We start from the raw sequence: 22940 nt of genomic DNA on the forward strand, positions 1-22940 counted from the left end.
TTGACTCCTTTTGAAGGTGATATCCCTTCCTTTATTTTGAAGACCCACTTGCAAGTGACAATCTTTCTCTCTTGTGGAATAATGACCAGATCCCATGTATGATTTTTATCATGAGAGTTCATCTCTTCTCCCATAGCAGCAAACCATTGCTCAGCTTCAACACTTGATACAACTTCATTGTAAGTGCATGGCTCATACGTATCAACCTCTTCTGCCACATGCAGTGCATATCTGACCATATCCTCAAAGCCATATCTCACAGGTGGTCCAACGCCAATCCTCTTGGGTCGATCTTTTGCAATACTATATTTTGCAACTCCAGATGGTTGAGTTTCAGATACAGTAGGTCCCAAAAGAACATTTTCTGTTTGCTCCTCATGACCTTCTTTGTGTTGCTGCAAATCACTCTTGTCATGATCGTCATGCAGCTCCACCTGCTTGTCGAAACTCTCATTATCTGCAAAGCTGCAGGCTCTGCTGAGCATCTGAACATAGAACTTTCATCAAAGACAATGTTACTGCTTGTAAAATCCCTCTTCTCTGATGGAGACCATATCCTGTACCCCTTAACTCCATCTCCATAGCCTACAAAAACTCCTTTCCTTGCTCTTGGTTCTAGTTTACCTTCACTTACATGATAGTAAGCTGTGCAACCAAAAACTTTCATATTTGAGTAATCAGCACATGTACCTGACCACATCTCAGTAGGTATCTTGCACTTGATACTTGTATGTGGTGCATGGTTTATTAAGTAGCAAGCTGTACTTACAGATTCAGCCCAAAACCTGTTTTTCTAAACAATCATTAGAGAGCATTCACCTCGCTCTCTCCAGTAACGTCTGGTTCATCCGCTCACCTACACCATTCTGTTGGGGTGTATCTCTGACTGTGTGATGACGTGCAACACCTTCATCTCTACACAACTGATTGAACTCAAATAAACAGAAGTCCAAACCATTATCAGTTCGAAACCTTTTGATATTTTTCCTTGTTTGATTTTCAACTAGAGCTTTCCACTCCTTGAAGTTTTTAAAAGCTTCACTTTTATGAAGCTTCACTTTTATGCTTCAGTATGAACACCCAAATCTTCCGTGAGTAGTCATCAATCATAGACACGAAGTACCTGTGACCTCCAAAAGATTTCACCCGAGACGGACCCCAACAATCTGAGTGAATGTAGTCCAACGTACCTTTTGTTCTATGAATAGCCTTAGGAAACTTGTTGGGATGAAGCTTTCAGAAAATGCAGTGTTCACAAAACTCTAGACCCTTAACCTCATGGCCACAAAGAAGATCCTCCTTAGACAAAATTTGCATACCTCTTTCACTCATATGACCAAGCCTCATATGTTATATATAGCTTTGTCAAATCTTCCTTACGAACCTCAGAAGCTGTAACATTGGTTGAACCTGTGATTGTGGAGCCTTGCAGAAAATATAAAGTACCATGTATGGCACCTTTCAGAATCACATCAGAACCCATGTAAACTTTCAAAACTCCGTCACCACCTGAATACTTGAACCCTCTACTGTCTAAAGGACTTAGAGATATCGAGTTTTTTTGTCATAGACGGAACATGTCTGACATCTCTTAAGGTGCAGAATCTACCATCATGTGTCCTGATCTTGATCGAACAAATTCCAACAACCTTGCAAGCAGAACTGTTAGCTACATTATGCTACCATCATCTACATACTCATATGTGTAAAACCACTCTCTCCTAAGACACATATGGTAAGAAGCTCCAGTGTCTAGAACCCACACATCTGAGGAATGTGTCTGTTCATATACAGCCAGTGCAAAGTCTACTTCAGACTTGCTGTCATTCTCTGCTACAATAACAGCAACTGACTACTTCTTCTTCTTCTTAGGACAATCTGTTTTCCAGTGCCCATTTTCTTTACAGTAATTGCAGATATCATCTGGTTTCGGATCTTTTGAAACATATCGTTTTGCATTCTTCTGCTTGTTATTTCCACTGCTGACAAACAGTCCATAAGCTTGATTATCTGCACCTGTACCAGACGTCTGATGTCGCAGCTCTCTACTATGAAGTGACAAGCGAACCTCTTCCAAAGATACAGTATCTTTACCGGCTATAAACGATTGCACAAAGTTTTTGTATGATAGTGGTAGAGATACCAATAGAAGTAGAGCAGCATCCTCATCCTCCACCTTAACATCGATATTACGTAGCTCTAGTAATAGCGTGTTTAGCTGATCTAAGTGATCTCTGGGTTCGTACCCTCATGCATTCTTAACCCGAAAAGACGTTGTTTCAAAAGCAACTTGTTTGTAAGAGACTTTGTCATATACAATATCTCCAACTTCCCCCATAAACCAGCAGCAGTCGTTTCATTTGAAACCTCGACAATGATGTCATCTGCAAGACAAAGCAAAATTGATGCATGTGCCTTCTCTTCTAAACTCGCCATCTCAGCAGCGTCACCCTTGTTATTTTTAACTAATGGCACCCACAAGCCTTGTCGCTTCGGCAACGCTTACATCTTGATTTGCCAGAGACTAAAATTGTTTCTCCCTGAAAATCAGATTATTCGAAAAGAAAAAGATCTTCCCCAGGCAGCAATGCAAGAAGCCCTGGGAGAGCTAAGGGAAGTAATGATACAATACTCTAGCTGTGTAGATCCATCTGAAAGCGCTGCCTGTAGAGAACGAGTAAGAGTGGCAGAACAAAATAGTCAGTTTGAAGAATCAGCGGTTCAGATGGTGAGGGCCTCGCTGGCTAGAGCTTCGCAGGATTCACCGGTCCAAGGATCATAAGAGAGAACTCCAGCAAAACTGAGGTTGGGTCCTTCTCCACCAACCCGAATGGAAGGGCAGGAAGGCTCTCATGACAGAATACCTGCTCTTCTGAGAATATCACAGGAACCAATTGAGGACAAGGCACCTTCTTCTGCAAGAAGAGCCAGGGAGGTACCTGCGGCCAAGAGAAAACTAGGCAGACCACCTGGAAAAAAGAATCATAGCGACCCGATCCCGGTATCCGACCCTCCACAAAAGAAAAGGAAAGTGACGAAAGTAAAGCCCTCACCTAGAAAGCGGTTAACAAGTGTGATTCCACGGTTTGACAAATTATCTAGAATCTCATACGCAGCTTCTAAGATCAACTCAAGTAAGATACAAACTAAGGACCTGGGGAATGATAAGGCAGGACCGTCTCGTGGAAAGAGAATTGGATCCAGCGTGCAGAGGACTCAGGCGGATTTTCGGAATCTACCTCCTCCTCTTTCTCAAAAGTTATTAACTGGAACTGTCAAGGGTTAGGGAACCCCGAGACAGTTCGACAGCTCCGGGAAATAAAGAAAAAAACTGATCCAGATATTATATTTCTTTCGAAGACAAAAAAACCCCAATGACTTTGTTCTCAAAAAAGTAGAAGATCTAAATTTTGCCAACCATTGTATTGTCCCTCCACACGGCATTGGAGGTGGAGGATTACTATCATTATGGAATCAGGATATAAATCTGCATGTTATATCTTCTTGCCAAAGTTCCATTGATACACATTACACACATTGTCTATGAAGACAAATCTTTCTACTCAACTTTCATATATGGAAATCCAGACAGGAAACTGAGAAAGCAAGATTGGGATTACCTCATCGATCTAGCCCAAATCAGAGATGCACCGTGGTTCTTGACATTGGATTTTAACGACATTCTTAGCAATGATGAAAAAATGGGAGGTCCTGCTAGACAAGAGAGCTCTTTTGAGGATTTTCGTACTTTCTTTCAGAAGGGGATCTGTATGATTTAAGCCACTCTGGAAATGCTTTATCCTGGAGAGGAGTAAGAAGCACTTACAGTATTCAAAGCAGGCTATATAGAGCTGTATCCAACAGTGAATGGGCTGAGATCTTCCCAAATGGCAGATGTGAATATTTGCACTTTGACTCTTCAGATCACAGACCTGTCATCTCAGTTTTTAACCCGAAGAGAAAGAAGAGGAAAAAAGCTTTTAGATATGACAGAAGATTGAAGGATCACGAGGAGGTTAAGGAACTTATCTCAAAAGTGTGGTCGGAGAGTAAGAGCGCAAACGTAAAACAGCGAATTGACCAGTGCACATTTGCCATCATTTTCTGGAACAAACAGCACTACAAAGACAGTCAATCTCACATTGAAGAGTTAAAACAAAAGTTGGAAAAAGCACTAACTGATCTCACGCCAAACGAAGCTCTCATAAAATCAATTAAAGACAATCTTCAGGCAGCTCACAAAAAGGAAGAGGCATATTGGAAAAAGAGGAGCAAACAGCTGTGGCTGTTTCTTGGAGACCTAAACACCAGATATTTCCATGCCTCTTCTCGTCAAATGTTTGCCATTAATAAATTCTCAGTTCTGGAAGATAACGAAGGAAAGGCTCATTACGAGGAAGACAAGATAGTTAAATTAATTTCTGAGTATTTCAAAGACATATTCACCTCTAACGCCACTAACCTAGAATCAAATGAGAGCATCATCAATGATGCACTGTCTCCCTGGATATCCTCTGAAATGAATCAGTCTTTAATAAGAGAACATTCGGCTGAAGAGATCAAAGAGGCACTCTTCTCAATTCATCCGCACAAAGCTCCTAGTCTGGATGGTTTGTCGGCCTGCTTCTTCAGATCAAATTGGCTGGTGGTAAGCAAGGAGATCATCAGAGAGATCCAAGGTTTCTTTGCATCTGGAGTTATGCCTAAAAGGATCAATGAAACCCATATTAGATTGATTCCAAAGCTGGTGGGAGCCAAAAGAGTTGCTGAATACAGGCCTATAGCACTTTGTAATGTCTATTACAAAGTCCATTCAAAAATCATATCTCGACGTATGTAACCAATTTTCGAGGCAGTTATTTCTGAAAACCAGTCAGCTTTTTTGCCTAAACGAGCTATATCAGACAATGTGTTAATTACACATGAGGTTCTTCATTTCCTAAAGACTTCAAAAGCTACTGAAAGATGCTCTATGGCAGTTAAAACCGATATGAGCAAAGCATATGATAGATTAGAGTGGTCTTTTATTGAAAAAGCAATGATCAGATTGGGGTTTCATGACACCTTCGTCAAATGGATCGTGCAATGCATATCTACAGTTACCTATTCTATTCTTATCAATGGAAGCCCTAGATGATACATCAAGCCACAAAGAGGGGTAAGACAAGGGGATCCATTGTCACCTTACCTGTTTATAATCTGCAGTGAGGTTTTGTCAGGGTTGTGCCACCGAGCTCAGGAAAGGAAGAAGCTTCAGGGCATTAAAGTGGCTAGAGGATGTCCTCGGGTAAACCACCTCTTATTTACCGACGACACTATGTTTTTCTGCAAGGCAAACATCAAAAGTTGCAAAGAACTTAAAGAGGTACTATCAAAATATAAAGCATGCTCGGGAAAACTGATACCATGCAGAAACTTTGTTATAAAAAGCACTACTAGTGGATAATCTTCGCATGGATGAAAAAGTAGTTGCATAGGGAGAGACTTACTAAGTGAGCAGCTTGGATGGGTTGTCGGCATTGGCAAAAAGATTAATGTCTGGAAGGATGCTTAGTGTCCTCAGAGGACAAGTGTTCTCCCTTTGGCCCTCCTCCCTATCATGCAAGGCAACTCAGAGTTAGTGACCTTCTAAATGGCCAATCTATGGTATGGAATGAAGCTCTAATAGAGAAAATCCTACCTGCTTACCGGGATAAGATACTCAGTATCAAACCAAGTCTTCTCCGGGCTGAGGACAAACTCACTTAGCTTAAACATCCCTCAGGCATCTAGTCAGTGAGATCGGGATACAGATCAGGAAAACCTTTTAGTACCTGAACTTCTACTTGATTGGAATAAACAGGTTTGGAGGCTCTCTACAGCCCCAAAGATTAAAAAATTTCTCTGGAAAACCATACATGAAGCTTTACCAGTGGGAATTCAATTGAGTCGCCGGAATATACATGAAAATCACCTCTACAGAAGATGCAATGAACCCGAAACGACTCTCCATTTCCTCTTCCATTGTTCTTTCGCCAGTGAGGCGTGGAAGACGAGTCCTTTTGCATATGAGTTTGATGGGGGCTTAATCCAAGATGTCGCGGAAGGATTGAATCTTGCCCAAGAAATTTATACTCTCCCGCCGATAGGGTTAGACAAGGGTTTGTTGTTCCCGTGGATCCGCTGGACATTATGGACCTCCAGAAACCAAAAAATCTTCAACGATCGGACTTTCTCGGAAGCAGAGGTGATCCTCAAAGCAGTTTTGGATGCTCGAGAGTAGCTTGATGCCCAATCAATCACCCAACCTGCAAAGCCGATCACAGATCCGGAAACCCCACCTCAAATCCAACTCGTACCCGAGGGTTTCATCACCTGCTGCACAGACGCCGCCTGGACTCCCCAATCGGAAGTAGCAGGATTAGGCTGGCCTTTCTCCGGAAGCCAGCTTCCTCAATCGGAACACTCTGCGTCACTCCTGAATGTAGCTTCTCCTCTCATGGCGGAAGCTCTTGCAATCAGGTCTGCACTGTTCCAAGCCAAATCTTTGTTGTTCAACAGAGTAATTATCAACTCCGATTCTCAACAGCTCATCAAAGCTATCCGATCTAAGTCACTGATACCATCGATCCATGGTGTGATCTCTGATATTTTCATTAGCTCTTTAGACTTCAATGCTATCGATTTTCGCTTTATTCCCAGAGCAGCAAATGATTTAGCTGACTCTCTGGCCAAAAAGGCCTTGTATGAACTGAACTTGGGCTTTTAAAATTTTATAAGAATGGGTTGCATAAAGAGAATAGCCAAGGGGGTCACATAATTTTTCACGTTAAGGTAATTGTAATCTATCATACACGAACAACATAAGATTTTAATTGATATATAATCTTTAGTTAAATAATAATAGATTTTGAATACTTTTTATAAAAATTTTAAAACTAACTCAAACTCTTTCACGTTAAAGTAACTGTAATCTATCATACATGAATAACACAAAATTTTAATTGGTATATAATCTTTAATTAAATAACAATAGATGTCATACTCTTTTTAAAAAAATGTTTCACATTGACTTAAACCTTTTCACTTTAAGGTAATTAATCTGTGGATATCATAAGACTTTAACTTAATCTTTAATTGAATAACAACGGATTTCAAACTTTTTTATAAAGAGTTTCAAATTAAGTCAAACTCGTGAAAGGTGATTGTAATCTATCATACATCAATAACATAAGACTTTAATTGGTATATAATCTTGAATTTAATAACAATAGATTTCAATTATTATAAAGAGTTTGGCAAAAAAAAAAATACAAAATCAAATAACACTAAATTTTTATAAATGATTTAAAATCAATCATTAAATAATAGTAGATTATAGTTAGATTTAAACTCTATTAAAACTATATTTAAATAACACCCACACATAGTTAACTTTGAAACCCAAATATTGTCTTTAAAACCATAGACTAGAGCCTCTGGTGTTTATCCAAGTCTGAACTCGGCAAACAAAATGATGAGTGGAGAAACAAACTCATGTTCCATCCCGACTGATCTTGTCAACGACATACTCTCAAGATTGCCTGCCAAGTCAGTCGCGAGGTTTCGTTGCGTTTCGAAGTTATGGAGCTCCATACTTCTCTGTCCATATTTCACCGAGTTGTTCCTGACCAGATCCTCTGCGCGGCCGCGTCTCTTATTCGCAGTGGAACAAGAAGGCGATGATTGGTGCTTCTTCACTTCGCCTCAGCCAAAAAATCCAGATGATGAGGAGTTGTCTCTTGAAGTAACTGCCGATTTTCAAATGAAGTTCCCTGGAGGCAACACATGTCTAGAATTTTGTGGTCGTGCCTCTGATTTGATCTATTTATGTCCACATATCTCAGAACATGATCAGTGTATAATAATATGTAAGCCTAGCACGGGTCAGTTCACGAGCTTACCTATACCTAAAGAGTGTAATCGGAGAAGCTTTTGGAGAAGTTTTTTAGGGTTTGATCCGATTGGCAAACACTTCAAGGTATTGTCCATTGGAGAGCTTGACGCTGATGAAAAGAGATGCCAGTATCAAATTTTGACACTAGGTACTGGAAACGATTCATGGAGGAAGATCCATTGTCCCTTAAACCATTTTCCTAGCAGTGAAGGGATATGCATCAATGGGGTTTTGTATTACTTAGCTGAATATTCTGCTGAACAAAGAGATGGAACTTGTTATATGATAGTTTGCTTTGATGTTAGGTCTGAAAAATTCAAGTTTATATACAGAGATTTCATTAGTTATCGGGATAATACTGAACTGATCAATTACAAGGGTAAATTAGGCGTGGTTACTTGGGAGTATGATTGTCATACTTGTACAATGCGTTCTCTTACATTGTGTTTGTGGGTTATAAAAGATGTCGAGGAACCTGAATCATCGAAATGGTCAGAATATGTCTACACTATTTGGGAGAGTCAATTCGATGGCTGCGATGTTTCCACTTTTTGGGGGAATCCAATCGTTGGTGTGACTGCTACAGGTGAAATTGTTATTTCGACGGAAGATGCATCTAAGCCGTTTTATGTTTTTTTCTTCAATCCAGAAAGGAGCACTGTTCTAAGTGTTGAAATCCAAGGTTTTAGAGCTGCTAACCATGGCGCTTTACAGCAACGTAGTAGAATGGTTAGAGTCTTTGTAGACCATCTTGAGGATCTGAAGTTTATTACTATGTAGACGACATAAAATGCTGCAACATCTATAAGCTCACCAGAACAGAAGCGTGAGGCCAAGAACACATCAACAACATCATCTCAAGCTTACCTGCAATTTGAGAGCATTAACAAAATTGATTCTCTGCGTCTTTCAGATGATCATTAGTTTACATGATTGGTTCCTTAAGTTGGCTAAAAGCTTTATTTAACATACAAAATTGTATTCTCTATGTAAACAATCAAGAAGTTATCAAATAAGTTTCTTAAGAAATTAAGTTTTTATTGAAGTCAGGACCATGGCTCAAGTTGTCTTCACAGCTATGTTATTTAGGATCGAAGTAGATAGATGTAATTTTTTTTCAATTCGTGCGTTCTTCCCTATCAAGCATGTGTGTGATCAGGTCTGTAGTGTATATTTGAATACATTAGCATTCATAACTCTTTTAGCGAATGTGACACATAACAAGATATTGACCAGCACTTATCAGCCTTTGGTTATAGCTGATTCTTAATTTTTTTTTTTGATAAGATTACATAATTCACATTTTACCGAAAAAAAAACTTTTCACAAAGAGAAGTTTGATGAAATCGGTGAGATGTAACTGAAAAGTGGGGTTTATTCTCTCTGTATACACTTTATGCTACAAGAAAAAAAAAAGACAAAAGAAAAATTGTAAACTATTTTATGTCAGTTTTCACTCACTCAATGGCATATTACCAAATGTTATCTGCTATCTGTATGTAATCTAGTATCCTATAACCAATGACCCTTTTTTTTGTGTGTACATATCCTTTTATTAACTGAACTTTTCAACACTTCATTTATATCACATCCAATCAGAGATGCATAGGATCTTATTCATTGCCCATCATTACTTTATGACATGTTTATTCTTTTCATGATAAACTTGTTTCTGACATGTTGCTCCCTTTAAAACTGCAGGATCTTCTAAATATCGTGGTGTTTAACTAAACTAGTTATTAGTAGTTTTATTTACAATGGGCTGTGGATTCCAGCTTGTGTTAATCACTCAGATATCATGATTTATAAGAAATCTATGTGTTATAACGGATGCGAAAAGATTGAGCTATGAACGTAAAGCAAAAACACAGAATTAACGTGGTTCACCAACGATGTGTTGGCTACGTTCACGGACAAAAAGAGACTGATTTATTAATGGAGGCTGAAGGTTCAGAATACATCAGAATTAGGTGTAACAAGGTTATTTATAGCTAACATCAAGTTAACCCTAAACAGATTTGGACCTATCGCTTAGGCCCACATAACAACCTTAAGCTAGTAGCTTCGGCCCATATAGGAGTTATCCTATCCGAGAAGCTTCGTAGCTTACAATCTACTAGCAGCTTCGCAGCTTACATAATCTGCTAGCAGCTTCGCAGCTTACACAATCTGCTAACAGTTTCGCAGCTTACACAATCTGCAAACTCCACCTTCTGCAGTTTTCTGTGTAGCCAGCACCTTCCAAAAGTGGCACCTTCGTCAGGTCGCACCTTCGTCAGGTCGCACATTTCTCAGGTCGCACCTTCCATAGGTCGCACCTTCCACAGTCTCAGATTCAAGGCATACTAACAAATCTCCACCTTGACTTGAACCCTCAAACAGATGTACTTGACGCACCTTAATGATGCCAGATGTACCCGATTTCTCCTTTTGCCTCAGATGTCCTTTCGGAACAGACGCCCCGAAGGGCCAGATGCCCCAAAGGGCCATATCAACAGCTTGTGACGTTCAGCAATCCAAACAATGTTGGAACTTGCTGCGAGGAACTGGTTTAGTGAACATATCAGAAGGATTATCAGCAGTTCCTACCTTTTTAACATTTATTCTCTTCTTATCTCTTAGAAAGTGATACCTCATGTCAATATGATTTGTTCTTTCATGATGAACCTGATCTTAGCTAAGCAAATCGCACTCAAGCTGTCACAGTATACTGTAGCTTGATCATGATGCAAACCCAGATTGCTAACCAACCCTTTTAACCAGATACCGTCCTTAGCTGCTTCTGTCAAAGCCATGTATTCTGCTTCAGTAGTAGACAACGTCACTATAGGTTGCAGAGTTGCTTTCCAGCTAATAACAGAGTCGCCTAAGGTAAACACGTAGCCGGTCATTGACCTCCTACTGTCTACATCTGCAGTATAATCTGAGTCAGAATAACCTGTCACCTGGCAGGGACTCTCACCTCCGTAGATAAGACCAACATCAGATGTACTTCTAAGATAGCGAAAAATTCTCTTTACAGCTAACCAATGTTTCTTTCTTGGTTGTCCCATAAACCTGCTAACAACACTGACTACATGTGCAAGATATGGTCTTGTACATACTGTAGCATACATCAAACTTCCAACAGCACTAGCATAAGGAGTCCGAGACATATACTCCTTTTCTTCTTCAGACTGAGGAGCAACCGTTGTCAGATGAACGTTTGCTGCTCTTGGAGTATCGATAGGTTTAGCTGTGGACATTCCAAACCTTACTAGTACCTTTTCAATATAGGTTTTCTGTGACAAGAAGAGCTTTTCTATTTTCTATCCCTGAAAATCTCCATGCCTATAATCTTCTTTGCCGCACCTAAGCCTTTCATCTCAAAATCAGAGCTAAGCGAATCTTTCAGCTTTTGAAAATCACACATCTCCTCTGCAGCTATCAGCATGTCATACACATAAAGCACCAGATAAATATATGATTCATCCTTCAACCTTTTGTAGTAACCACAACAATCATAAGGACTTTTAACGTACTCCAACTTCGTCATGTAGCTGTCAAATCTTTTGTACCACTGCCTTGGAGATTGCTTAAGTCCATATAACGACTTGTTCAGTTTGCACACATAGTCTTCCTTGCCTGGAGCTTCAAAACCCTCTGGTTGGGTCATGTATATCTCTTCCTCTAACTCTCCATGAAGGAAAGTGGTCTTCACATCAAGTGTTCGAGCTCCAAATTCTGACGTGCCACTATTGCTAACAGTACTTTGATAGATGTGTGTTTGACCATTAGTGAAAAAATCTCATTGTAGTCTACTCCTTCTCTTTGACTGAAACCTCTAGCATCAACATGAGCTTTATACTTGACTCCTTTTGAAGGTGATATCCCTTCCTTTATTTTGAAGACCCACTTGCAAGTGACAATCTTTCTCTCTTGTGGAATAATGACCAGATCCCATGTATGATTTTTATCATGAGAGTTCATCTCTTCTCCCATAGCAGCAAACCATTGCTCAGCTTCAACACTTGATACAACTTCATTGTAAGTGCATGGCTCATACGTATCAACCTCTTCTGCCACATGCAGTGCATATCCGACCATATCCTCAAAGCCATATCTCACAGGTGGTCCAACGCCAATCCTCTTGGGTCGATCTTTTGCAATACTATATTTTGCAACTCCAGATGGTTGAGTTTCAGATACAGTAGGTCCCAAAAGAACATTTTCTGTTTGCTCCTCATGACCTTCTTTGTGTTGCTGCAAATCACTCTTGTCATGATCGTCATGCAGCTCCACCTGCTTGTCGAAACTCTCATTATCTGCAAAGCTGCAGGCTCTGCTGAGCATCTGAACATAGAACTTTCATCAAAGACAATGTTACTGCTTGTAAAATCCCTCTTCTCTGATGGAGACCATATCCTGTACCCCTTAACTCCATCTCCATAGCCTACAAAAACTCCTTTCCTTGCTCTTGGTTCTAGTTTACCTTCACTTACATGATAGTAAGCTGTGCAACCAAAAACTTTCATATTTGAGTAATCAGCACATGTACCTGACCACATCTCAGTAGGTGTCTTGCACTTGATACTTGTATGTGGTGCATGGTTTATTAAGTAGGAAGATGTACTTACAGATTCAGCCCAAAACCTGTTTTTCTAAACAATCATTAGAGAGCATTCACCTCGCTCTCTCCAGTAACGTCTGGTTCATCCGCTCACCTACACCATTCTGTTGGGGTGTATCTCTGACTGGTGATGACGTGCAACACCTTCATCTCTACACAACTGATTGAACTCAAATAAACAGAAGTCCAAACCATTATCAGTTCGAAACCTCTTGATATTTTTCCTTGTTTGATTTTCAACTAGAGCTTTCCACTCCTTGAAGTTTTTAAAAGCTTCACTTTTATGAAGCTTCACTTTTATGCTTCAGTATGAACACCCAAATCTTCCGTGAGTAGTCATCAATCATAGACACGAAGTACCTGTGACCTCCAAAAGATTTCACCCGAGACGGACCCCAACAATCTGAGTGAATGTAGTCCAACGTACCTTTTGTTCTATGAATAGCCTTAGGAAACTTGTTGGGATGAAGCTTTCAGAAAATGCAGTGTTCACAAAACTCTAGACCCTTAACCTCATGGCCACAAAGAAGATCCTCCTTAGACAAAATTTGCATACCTCTTTCACTCATATGACCAAGCCTCATATGTTATATATAGCTTTGTCAAATCTTCCTTACGAACCTCAGAAGCTGTAACATTGGTTGAACCTGTGATTGTGGAGCCTTGCAGAAAATATAAAGTACCATGTATGGCACCTTTCAGAATCACATCAGAACCCATGTAAACTTTCAAAACTCCGTCACCACCTGAATACTTGAACCCTCTACTGTCTAAAGGACTTAGAGATATCGAGTTTTTTTGTCATAGACGGAATATGTCTGACATCTCTTAAGGTGCAGAATCTACCATCATGTGTCCTGATCTTGATCGAACAAATTCCAACAACCTTGCAAGCAGAACTGTTAGCTACATTATGCTACCATCATCTACATACTCATATGTGTAAAACCACTCTCTCCTAAGACACATATGGTAAGAAGCTCCAGTGTCTAGAACCCACACATCTGAGGAATGTGTCTGTTCATATACAGCCAGTGCAAAGTCTACTTCAGACTTGCTGTCATTCTCTGCTACAATAACAGCAACTGACTACTTCTTCTTCTTCTTAGGACAATCTGTTTTCCAGTGCCCATTTTCTTTACAGTAATTGCAGATATCATCTGGTTTCGGATCTTTTGAAACATATCGTTTTGCATTCTTCTGCTTGTTATTTCCACTGCTGACAAACAGTCCATAAGCTTGATTATCTGCACCTGTACCAGACGTCTGATGTCGCAGCTCTCTACTATGGAGTGACGAGCAAACCTCTTCCAAAGATACAGTATCTTTACCGACTATAATCGATTGCACAAAGTTTTCGTATGATAGTGGTAGAGATACCAATAGAAGTAGAGCAGCATCCTCATCCTCCACCTTAATATTGATATTACATAGCTCTAGTAATAGCATGTTTAGCTGATCTAAGTGATCTCTGAGGTTCGTACCCTCCTGCATTCTTAACCCGAAAAGACGTTGTTTTAAAAGCAACTTGTTTGTAAGAGACTTTTTCATATACAATATCTCCATCTTCCCCCATAAACCAGCAGCAGTCGTTTCATTTGAAACCTTGACAATGATGTCATCTGCAAGACAAAGCAAAATTGATGCATGTGCCTTCTCTTCCAGACTCGCCATCTCAGCAGCGTCACCCTTGTTATTTTTAACTAATGGCACCCACAAGCCTTGTCGCTTCAGCAACGCTTGCATCTTAAATTGCCAGAGACTAAAATTGTTTCTCCCTGTGAATTTGTCGATCTTCACGTTTATTTCAGACATCTTCTCACCAGACGCGGAAACTCCCAGAACCTGGAGCTCTGATACTTGTTTGTTATAACAGATGCGAAAAGATTGTGCTATGAACGTAAAACAAAGACACAGAATTAACGTGGTTCACCAACGATGTGTTGGCTACATCCACGGACAAAAGGAGACTGATTTATTAATGGAAGCTGAAGGTTCAGAATACATCAAAATTAAATGTAACAAGCTTATTTATAGCTAACACTAAGTTAACCCTAAACAGATTTGGACCTATTCGCTTAGGCCAACGTAACAACCTTAAACTAGTAGCTTTGGCCCATATAGGAGTTATCCTATCTGAGAAGCTTGTAGCTTACAATCTGCTAGCAGCTTCGCAGCTTACATAATCTGCTAATAGCTTCGCAGCTTACACAATCTGCTCACAGCTTTGCAGCTTACACAATCTGCAAACTCCACTTTCTGCAGTTTGCTGTGTAGCCAACACCTTCCGAAAATGGCACCTTCGTCAGCTCGCACCTTTCTCAGGTCGCACCTTCCGCAGGTCACACATTCTGCAAGTCTCACCTTCCACAGTCTCAGACTCAAGGCATACTAACACTATGAAAACGACTAAGATATCAAGCTGATCACTCCACATAATCTTTTATCTGTGCAAATTTTTTTCTTTTATTTAAAAAAAAAATCTAAACAGAGCATTCACCACTATCTGAAGCAAAGCTTGAGCACCAATTTGGTAAAGATGTAGAGGAGTAACCTTTGAGGATGCTTGTGATGAGACTAGTTGGAAGTTTAAATGTCTTTGGTTTGATGTGGGTGAAGGATTTCTCACTTATCTTGCTTCACACGCTCACTTTTAGATTTGGGTGTGTGACCTTAAGACTTTTGCACATGGATTCTCTCGACGTAAAAATCAACTCTACAGTTTCAATATATAGGGTTTTAGATATGTTCTTGTAAGATTCACGTAACTGGTGGTTGAGAATTTTACAAGACCGAGTTTGGTATAGCTTGGTTATCTTACAAAGCTATGCAGCCTATGCTCTACGTCTGACTTTTACGGTTTTACCCATAAACTTAGGTGCATTTACCCAATTAGCTATCCTAATCATGGTCGAAAAGGAAGAGCCAGATCAAATGATGACCCTGGGAACTGGTAACGATTTCGTGAGAATTTATAAGTCGTTGGCTGGGATCTTTTCACTTTGGGGAGTATTGAATCGTTTGGTGTGACCATGGTGCTTTTAGAGAACGTCGTGGACGTGGTAAAAGAGTTGAAGTCTTTGTAGATCATGTAGAGGATCTGAAGTAATTACTATGAAGAAGACATGTGCTGCAACATCTATAAGCCCACCATAACAGAAGTATTAAGAGATATTATGAGATATTAGGCTTATTGGGCATTGTATAGTTAGTTATTAGAATTATTAGAGTAATTTGTCCCACATTGCTAGTTTCTAACTTAAGATTGATTAATGTATTTGTATATATATGTGCCTTTAGGCTGATGAATAAATCACTTCCGCAAATTACTTTGACATGGTATCAGAGCCTAAGACTACATAAAGTTTTGGTCTAGCTCTTGAATCAGAGCCTAAGGCTACATAAAGTTTTAGTCTAGCTCTTGATTCAAATTCTTGTTTATAAGTTGTGGTTTATTGGAAAAATCAAACCGACGAGGTCTTGCTCTTTTGTTTTTGGTGAACTCGGACCGACGAGGTTCGGGATTTCTGTAGAGCCATAAGGGCTTGGGATTTCTTTATTCGGTGGAGAAACCTGGGGAATTTCTCTGTTTTTTTAGAAAATATGAGATTTCAGAGTCGAGGAATTAAGTGTTCTTATTGTTTGAAGTATGGTCATGATGTGAGATCATGTTATCAGGTATATGGATATCCAGATTGGTGGCTGGAGAAGTATGGAAAACCTACGGAACATGTGTCACACACTGAAAAACGTGCGTCATACACGGAGGCATCACAGGTTGATCCTCAGGCTTTGACAGGGCTCAAGAAAGATCAATGGCATAAGCTTGTTCGATGGTTTGATTTGAGATTAGAGATAGCAAATCGTGTGAGTGATAACACCTATACAGATGAGTGGATTATTGATAGTGGTGCATCGCACCATATGACGGGTACGTTAAGTGGTATGTTTGATTCTCACCATGTTTAGTGGGTCTGCCTAATGGAAATGTTGTGGTTGCTGATAGAGAAGGAAGTGTGGCATTGACGGAGAAGTTAACTTTGACACATGTGCTTTTTGTCAAGGAACTCAAGTGCAATCTCATCTCTGTGTCACAGATTATTGATGCAATGAATTTCATTGTGTTGTTCTCCAAGCAAATGTGTCGGATACAGGATCTTGCTTTGCAAATTCTGATTGCAGTGGGTGAAAGAAAAGATGGATTGTATTTTCTTCAAGGTATTCAGAAGACTGTGAATGTGGCGAAGGTCAGTAAGTTGGGGTCTTTGGAACTTTGGCATAAAAGGATGGGACATGCTTCTGAAAAGGTTATTAGGAGATTGCCAGAAGTGGATCAAAAGAGTGTTAGTGTTTCTGATTGCGATGTCTGTTTCTGAGCAAAGCAGTGTCGGAATGTATTTCCTGTGAGTACAGAGAAAAGCAAAGAATGCTTTGAGATGATTCATTGTGATTTATGGGGGCCATATCGAACACAGAGCGTGTGTGGATCCTCTTATTTTTTAACTATCGTGGATGATTATTCTAGAGCTGTGTGGGTTTTTCTTCTTGCTGATAAAACAAAAGTTCAGAAAACAATGGTAGATTTCTTTGCTCTCATTCAGCGTCAGTTTGAGAAACATGTGAAAATCGTGCGAAGTGATAATGGTAGTGAATTGGTATGAAGGAGTATTTTCGTACATCAGGGATAATTCATCAAACTTCGTGTGTGGGAACTCCTCAACAAAATGGTAGAGTGGAGCGAAAACATCAACATATATTGAATGTCGCACGAGCGTTGAGGTTTCAGGCAAATTTACCAATAGAACTTTGGAGTTATTGTGCTTTGAGTGCTGCGTATCTAATCAATCGTACGCCTTCTGTGTTACACAATGGTAAGAGTCCTTATGAAATCATCTTTGGAAAATCTCCTGCTTATAGTGAGATACGAGTTTTTGGATATTTAGCGTATGCTCACAATCAGAAACGTTGATAACATCGGATTTTGACCATTTTTATGGATCATTTTAATATCTTTTACAGGTGTTTTTACTCTATTTTCAAAGGTTTTCAAAGGATTTCTATGTTTCTGGATTTTAAAAGACTTTTCAGGTAATTTGGGATAAAGAGGCACAAAATGGAACAAAAAGACTCTTTTGCATAAATGCAGACCGTCAGAACTCTCATGGGAAGACGAAGACCTTCTCACCGTCTGATCACCCTAAAAATTGGACAACTTATAGAAGAATCAACCAGCTTTCAAATGCATTTGGTTTGGAGACATTCCAACGGTTGGATCTCAAGATATTTCATTAGCCCCGGAGCCACTCGAAGTCGGCCAGCAGCTCACGCGACCGCGGCCACCAAGCTATTTGCCGCGGTCAGAAGCTTCCCAACCGCAGCCAACAAGCCAATTGCCGCAGTCACAACACTCCCGACCGCGGCATTCAAGCTCCGACTTAAAGCCCACTTATCTGAAGCCCAAAGTCATTCACAGCCTCAATTCCGGAACCCTAGAGACCATGGAGTATTGGAGACTATAAATACATGTCATTTAGGTTGTTTTTAGAGAGAACCCTTCATACTTTACAGAAACCCTTTTCCTTTAGCCGTTTTTATGAGATTTTTGTAGAAGATTGTTCAAGTCCGAGTTCTTCAATAGAGAAGCTTTCTTTATCTCTTTTCTTTACTGTTTTTCATTACTTTTATTAAAACCAATGATTATGTCGAACTCAGCCATGTCTGAGTAGATCCCGAGTTGGGCTTAGGGTTCCCGAAAGGGGCTCTCATAATCGATTAAGACATTTAGGTTTATAGATCTGGGATTTCGACCTGTTCTCTGTTTATTCTTGTTCTTATTGCATGTATGCTTGATTGATCACCTAGTATCTGATCTAGATAGTTAGTGTTGCGAAAGTTTTCATTAAGTATCAGCCCTAGAATTAAACAGGCGATTTTTCCGTAGGAGTGGAAACCTACCTGCGGCGAGATCGTGAGTATTGACGAGTCTTGTGCAGCTCTTGCGTTCTCTCCCTTCCAGGGCCAGAGTGGAAACCTACTGGTCAGGGTTGCGAGAAACAGTTGGTTATGATCACGACAGTGACGTAGTCATACCGCCGTACTCTAGCTCTAGAACCCATATACTGTTATCCGTCAATCCCAATCTATCTTCACTAATGTTAAAATCGATTATGATCCCTTAGAGTTCCCAAAAGTTCAGCGTTTTTAACCATAGTTTACAATTCCATCACTTTTTACTTGCTTTCTTAGACCTGCATTTCAATTTCCTTAGTTCATTATTACTTGCCTTCTTTACTTTTCATGCGATATCTTACTTGCTTTATTAGTCTTTCATTCGATATTTGCCTATTCTAATTGCATTCCATTTGATTTTCTTACCTGCTTTTTAGGATAGATTTATTTGCTTTCTTTTGTTTTAGTTTAATTTGCAAGAAAAACAACCAACCTTTAAAACCAATTTAGTCTAGACATAAAGTTAAAAACCGTAGAAGAATACCAGGCACACAAATCTCTGTGGATTCGATCCCTAAATACTACAACTGATTAGCTGTGCACTTGCGGCTTTCATTTGTTTTGTTAAGGGTAAAACTTGTTCCCTCACGTAGTTGACACGAGCACGCATCAAGTTTTTGGCGCTGTTGCCGGGGATTTGTTTCGCTGCCTTTTGCTATTTTTCTTGTTTTAACTTCTGTTCTAGACACCTGATCTCTAGTTCTTTCTTAAAGTTTTTCTGAACTATCTTTCCCTTCTTTTGTCTTTCTCTGAATTGCATGAATACCAGGCGTCGACCTGCAGGAGACATTCCAATTCTAGACGAGATAGACAGACACGAAAGAGAACTTCGAAGACTTAGACGAACGCAAGGAATGGCCAACGACGACCAGCCTGGAGATCCTATTAATCAAAATTTAAATATGGACCAAGACGGGTCCGAACATGGAGAAAACGAAGAGAATGATCACATAGAAGGTGATCATGCTCGACAAGATGGAGAGGAGGATGAGGTTCTTCCAAGAAACCACCAGACCCGAGAGAGAGAAGAATGTGAAGATCTTGATCCACCGATCAATGCAGCCGATGGTGACCACCCAGCAATGCAGCCAAATGAACGCATTCACCGCCCCATTCCGCCAGCAAATCAACACCGAAGACAAGCCAGGAACAATCGCATAGCTGATTTTGATGCACCTACTCAAAATTTTCAGAATCGATCTGCGATTCAAGTACCATTTACAAACCGGAATGAGTTTGAAGTCAAGCCTCAAATCATCTCATTGGTGAAGAAAAACCAGTTCCATGGAGTTCCTTCTGAGCACCCAATGGACCATATCGAGCTTTTTGAAGAAATTTGCAGCATGATGAGAACAAACCAAGTTCCACCTGACTATTTAAAGTGTAAGTTGTTCCCTTTTTCATTAGCAGATAAAACTCACTGTTGGTTGAAGTCTTTGCCTGCAGGATCGATTACTAATTCGGAAGAATGTAGAACTGCTTTCCTGAACCACTTCTACACTAAGTCAAGGTCGAACAATTTGAGAACGAAGATCTCAACCTTTCAACAAGGGCCAACTGAATCTTTCTATGAAGCTTGGGAACGTTTTAAAGAGTATGAACGTGATTGCCCTCATCATGGATTTCATGGATCAAGCCTGCTGAGCACATTTTACCGAGGTTTGCAATACAAACTTTCACTTGATACAGCTAGCAATGGAGATTTTGGGCAAAAGACGATAACCCAAGGAAGAGCTCTCATCGAAAATTTGGCTCAAGCCAATAGCAATGACTGTCCTGAATACGATCAATCGATGAAGCAAGCCGGAACAGACAACAAGGAGATAACCGAGTTGAAGAACATGGTGAGCCAGCTTCTAAAGAGCAACAATCGCCCGATCCATACCTGTGAAACCAACAATGGCGCAGAAGAGGAAGGACCTAGTGATATCGATCACATTAATCAAGCATTTCAAGAAGAAGATGTGAACTACGTAGGAGCACTGGTGCCATACCAAAATCGCTCCAACAACAACTTCAACAACAACTTCTGGAATGCAAATTACAACAATCTCTCTTACCGCAATCCAAATGTGGAGAATCCTCAAGATCAGTACTACCCACCTCAGCAAAAATCATTCCAAAACAAGTTTCAAGGTGGAAACTTTGGAGGAATAGTACCATATCAACCGAGACAGCCATATAACTACCAAGGTACGAGTTTTAAAAATCAATTTGTACAACAGCAGGGAGTCACGACGAACCAGCTAGCTTCACAAATCGGTAGACTTGAACAGTCAATCCAACAGCTCGTTATGACAAACAAAAAAGCATCTAAAGACGTGAACGTGAAAGTGGACTGCATGTACAGTGATCTGAATAGTAAGTTTGAATCTTTGTCTTCGCACGTAAAAAAGTTAGATGTGCAAGTCGCACAAACAGCCGACTCTATGAAGAGGAAAAGTGGAGTTCTTCCAGGAAGAAATATTGAAGATAATCCTAAGAAGTTTTGCAACGCCATAACCACATTGCCCGAAGAAGAGTCCAGAACCGATGGAAAGAAAGAAGAAACCCCAATCTTTGTACCACTGTACAAGAATATCGATCCCAAGCAGCCACCGTTTAAGGTACCCGAACGATCACCGTTTCAAAGGCTTACAAAAGCCAATGATCCGGGACGTTTTGTTTTCCAATTGTTCATTTCAGGAATCAAGTTTACAGACTGCTTGTGCGATTCCGGAGCCAATGTCAACATCATGTCTAAGACATTTGCCGAAAAATTGGGAATAAAAACCTTAAGGACATCGACGGTTAAGGTTATCTTTGGAGATTCATCTCAAAAAGATACTGAAGGGGCGATTCATGATCTACAAGTTCTAGTGGGAGATAAGATCGTTCCAGCAGATTTCCAAGTCCTGGAGATGGATACAGACAAGGAGAGGCCACTCATTTTCGGGAGACCATTCCTAGCTACAGTAGGAGCAATAATCGATCACGCAAACCGGCATGCTGATTTCCTCAATGTGGACAGAAAAAGGTACTATCCTAATATCTTAGATGAATTTCCAAGTAAAGGAAACAGGCCAAAAGAGAAAGAAAAGGAGAAGCCGAAAGCTTTTGCAAAGATCAAGATCATCATTCCACCAGACGCAACAGAAACTAGTGAGGACCAAATCCAGGAGCTGATCGAAAACACAAAAAGGGTTCTGAACAACATTAAAGTCCGAAAGAAGATTAAAGGTAAGAAGACTTTTCTTCAAGGAGAAGAAGTAAAACCTCCACCAACCGGAAGTGATAAAGGCACATCAAATGGAGTGCCATTCAAATCAGCCTGATTCCTCATGCTTACGTCGAGCTAAACGACTTAAAACAAAAGCGCTTAATGGGAGGCAACCCATTTAGGTACTTTTTCTTTTAGTTTTCTTTTCCTTTTTAGAATTTATGCTTTCTTTTTCTTTTTAAGTTTTAGGTATTTTATAAAACAAAAACACAAAAAAATCAGCAAATTAAAAAAAACCAAGGAGAAAAAGGTAGGTCTTTAGCTGCTCGGCCCGGCAAAGACGAGAAGATTGGACAATAGGCCGCAGGAAGAAGACCCGCGGTCGCAACAGACGGAACCGTGACCAAAGATGCATCGACCGCGGCACCGTGAATGTGACCGCGGCCGAGCACTCGACTACTGTGGTCGCGCGTCCCCTGACCGCGGCCGTTGGTCGTTGAGATGGTTCCGCGGATTTCTGCCGTTTCCCGGTGTTACCTGGTGATTCCTGATGATTCCCGGTGTTTCCCGAAATGTTCCCGGTAAAACCCGAAAAGATCCTCCGTAAGTTTTAAACTTTCCTAATGTGCAAACAAAAAAAGACTTAGAGATTTAGGAGAAAGAACACATTTTTCAATTCATTAGCTTTTTAAGAGATTTTTGGCTCAAACCTCACTATTTTTCAAAGCTGATTTCAATTCTGCCATCAATTCTCTCTTTCCAGCTAGGTATGAACCTCAAACTCACCATTCTTACTCGATTTTGAACTTAGGGTTTTCTTCAAAAACCCAAAATATTGATCTATTAACGGTGGAAATAGCTTAAGAATGATAGATTATCCATTTAGGTTATCTAAAAATCGCTTTTAGCACCTAGCTTAAGAGGAATTGAGATTTTTGAAATTTGGATTCTACATGCTTCATAAAAATCGAATTTGGAACAGCAAAATTGATGAATTTGATTTAGTCTTGTGTGATTAGTGATTATTATTGGGTAATCTTTAGAATTCACATGAAAATTGCTCATAAAAACCGATTTTTAGAAGATTTCTATGTTGAGAACATCAAAAATCCGAATTTAGTCATGAACTACTTGATTTCTCTGATTTAATATCAATTTTGTTTGCTCATAATTTTAATTAATCTCTTTATACTAGTATTAGTATAACA

The 22940-nt window shown here is 39.9% G+C and overlaps 1 protein-coding gene and 1 non-coding gene across 2 annotated transcripts; one reads left to right on the forward strand and one right to left on the reverse strand.

The window, feature by feature from the left end:
* Nucleotides 1-7456: 7456 nt before the first annotated feature.
* Nucleotides 7457-8742, forward strand: LOC18011333 (F-box protein At1g31080). Its single transcript, XM_006393231.2, has one exon. It carries the CDS (start codon nucleotides 7493-7495, stop codon nucleotides 8693-8695), a length of 1203 nt encoding a protein of 400 aa, XP_006393293.1. The 5' UTR covers nucleotides 7457-7492; the 3' UTR covers nucleotides 8696-8742.
* Nucleotides 8743-20050: 11308 nt separating this feature from the next.
* LOC112083166 lies at nucleotides 20051-20157 on the reverse strand. Its single transcript, XR_002897465.1, has one exon. It is a non-coding gene; the product is annotated as a small nucleolar RNA R71 (small nucleolar RNA).
* Nucleotides 20158-22940: the final 2783 nt, after the last annotated feature.

This window comes from Eutrema salsugineum, unplaced genomic scaffold (assembly GCF_000478725.1).
Source record: "Eutrema salsugineum unplaced genomic scaffold, Eutsalg1_0 scaffold_7, whole genome shotgun sequence".
In the NCBI taxonomy this organism is placed as follows: domain Eukaryota; kingdom Viridiplantae; phylum Streptophyta; class Magnoliopsida; order Brassicales; family Brassicaceae; genus Eutrema; species Eutrema salsugineum.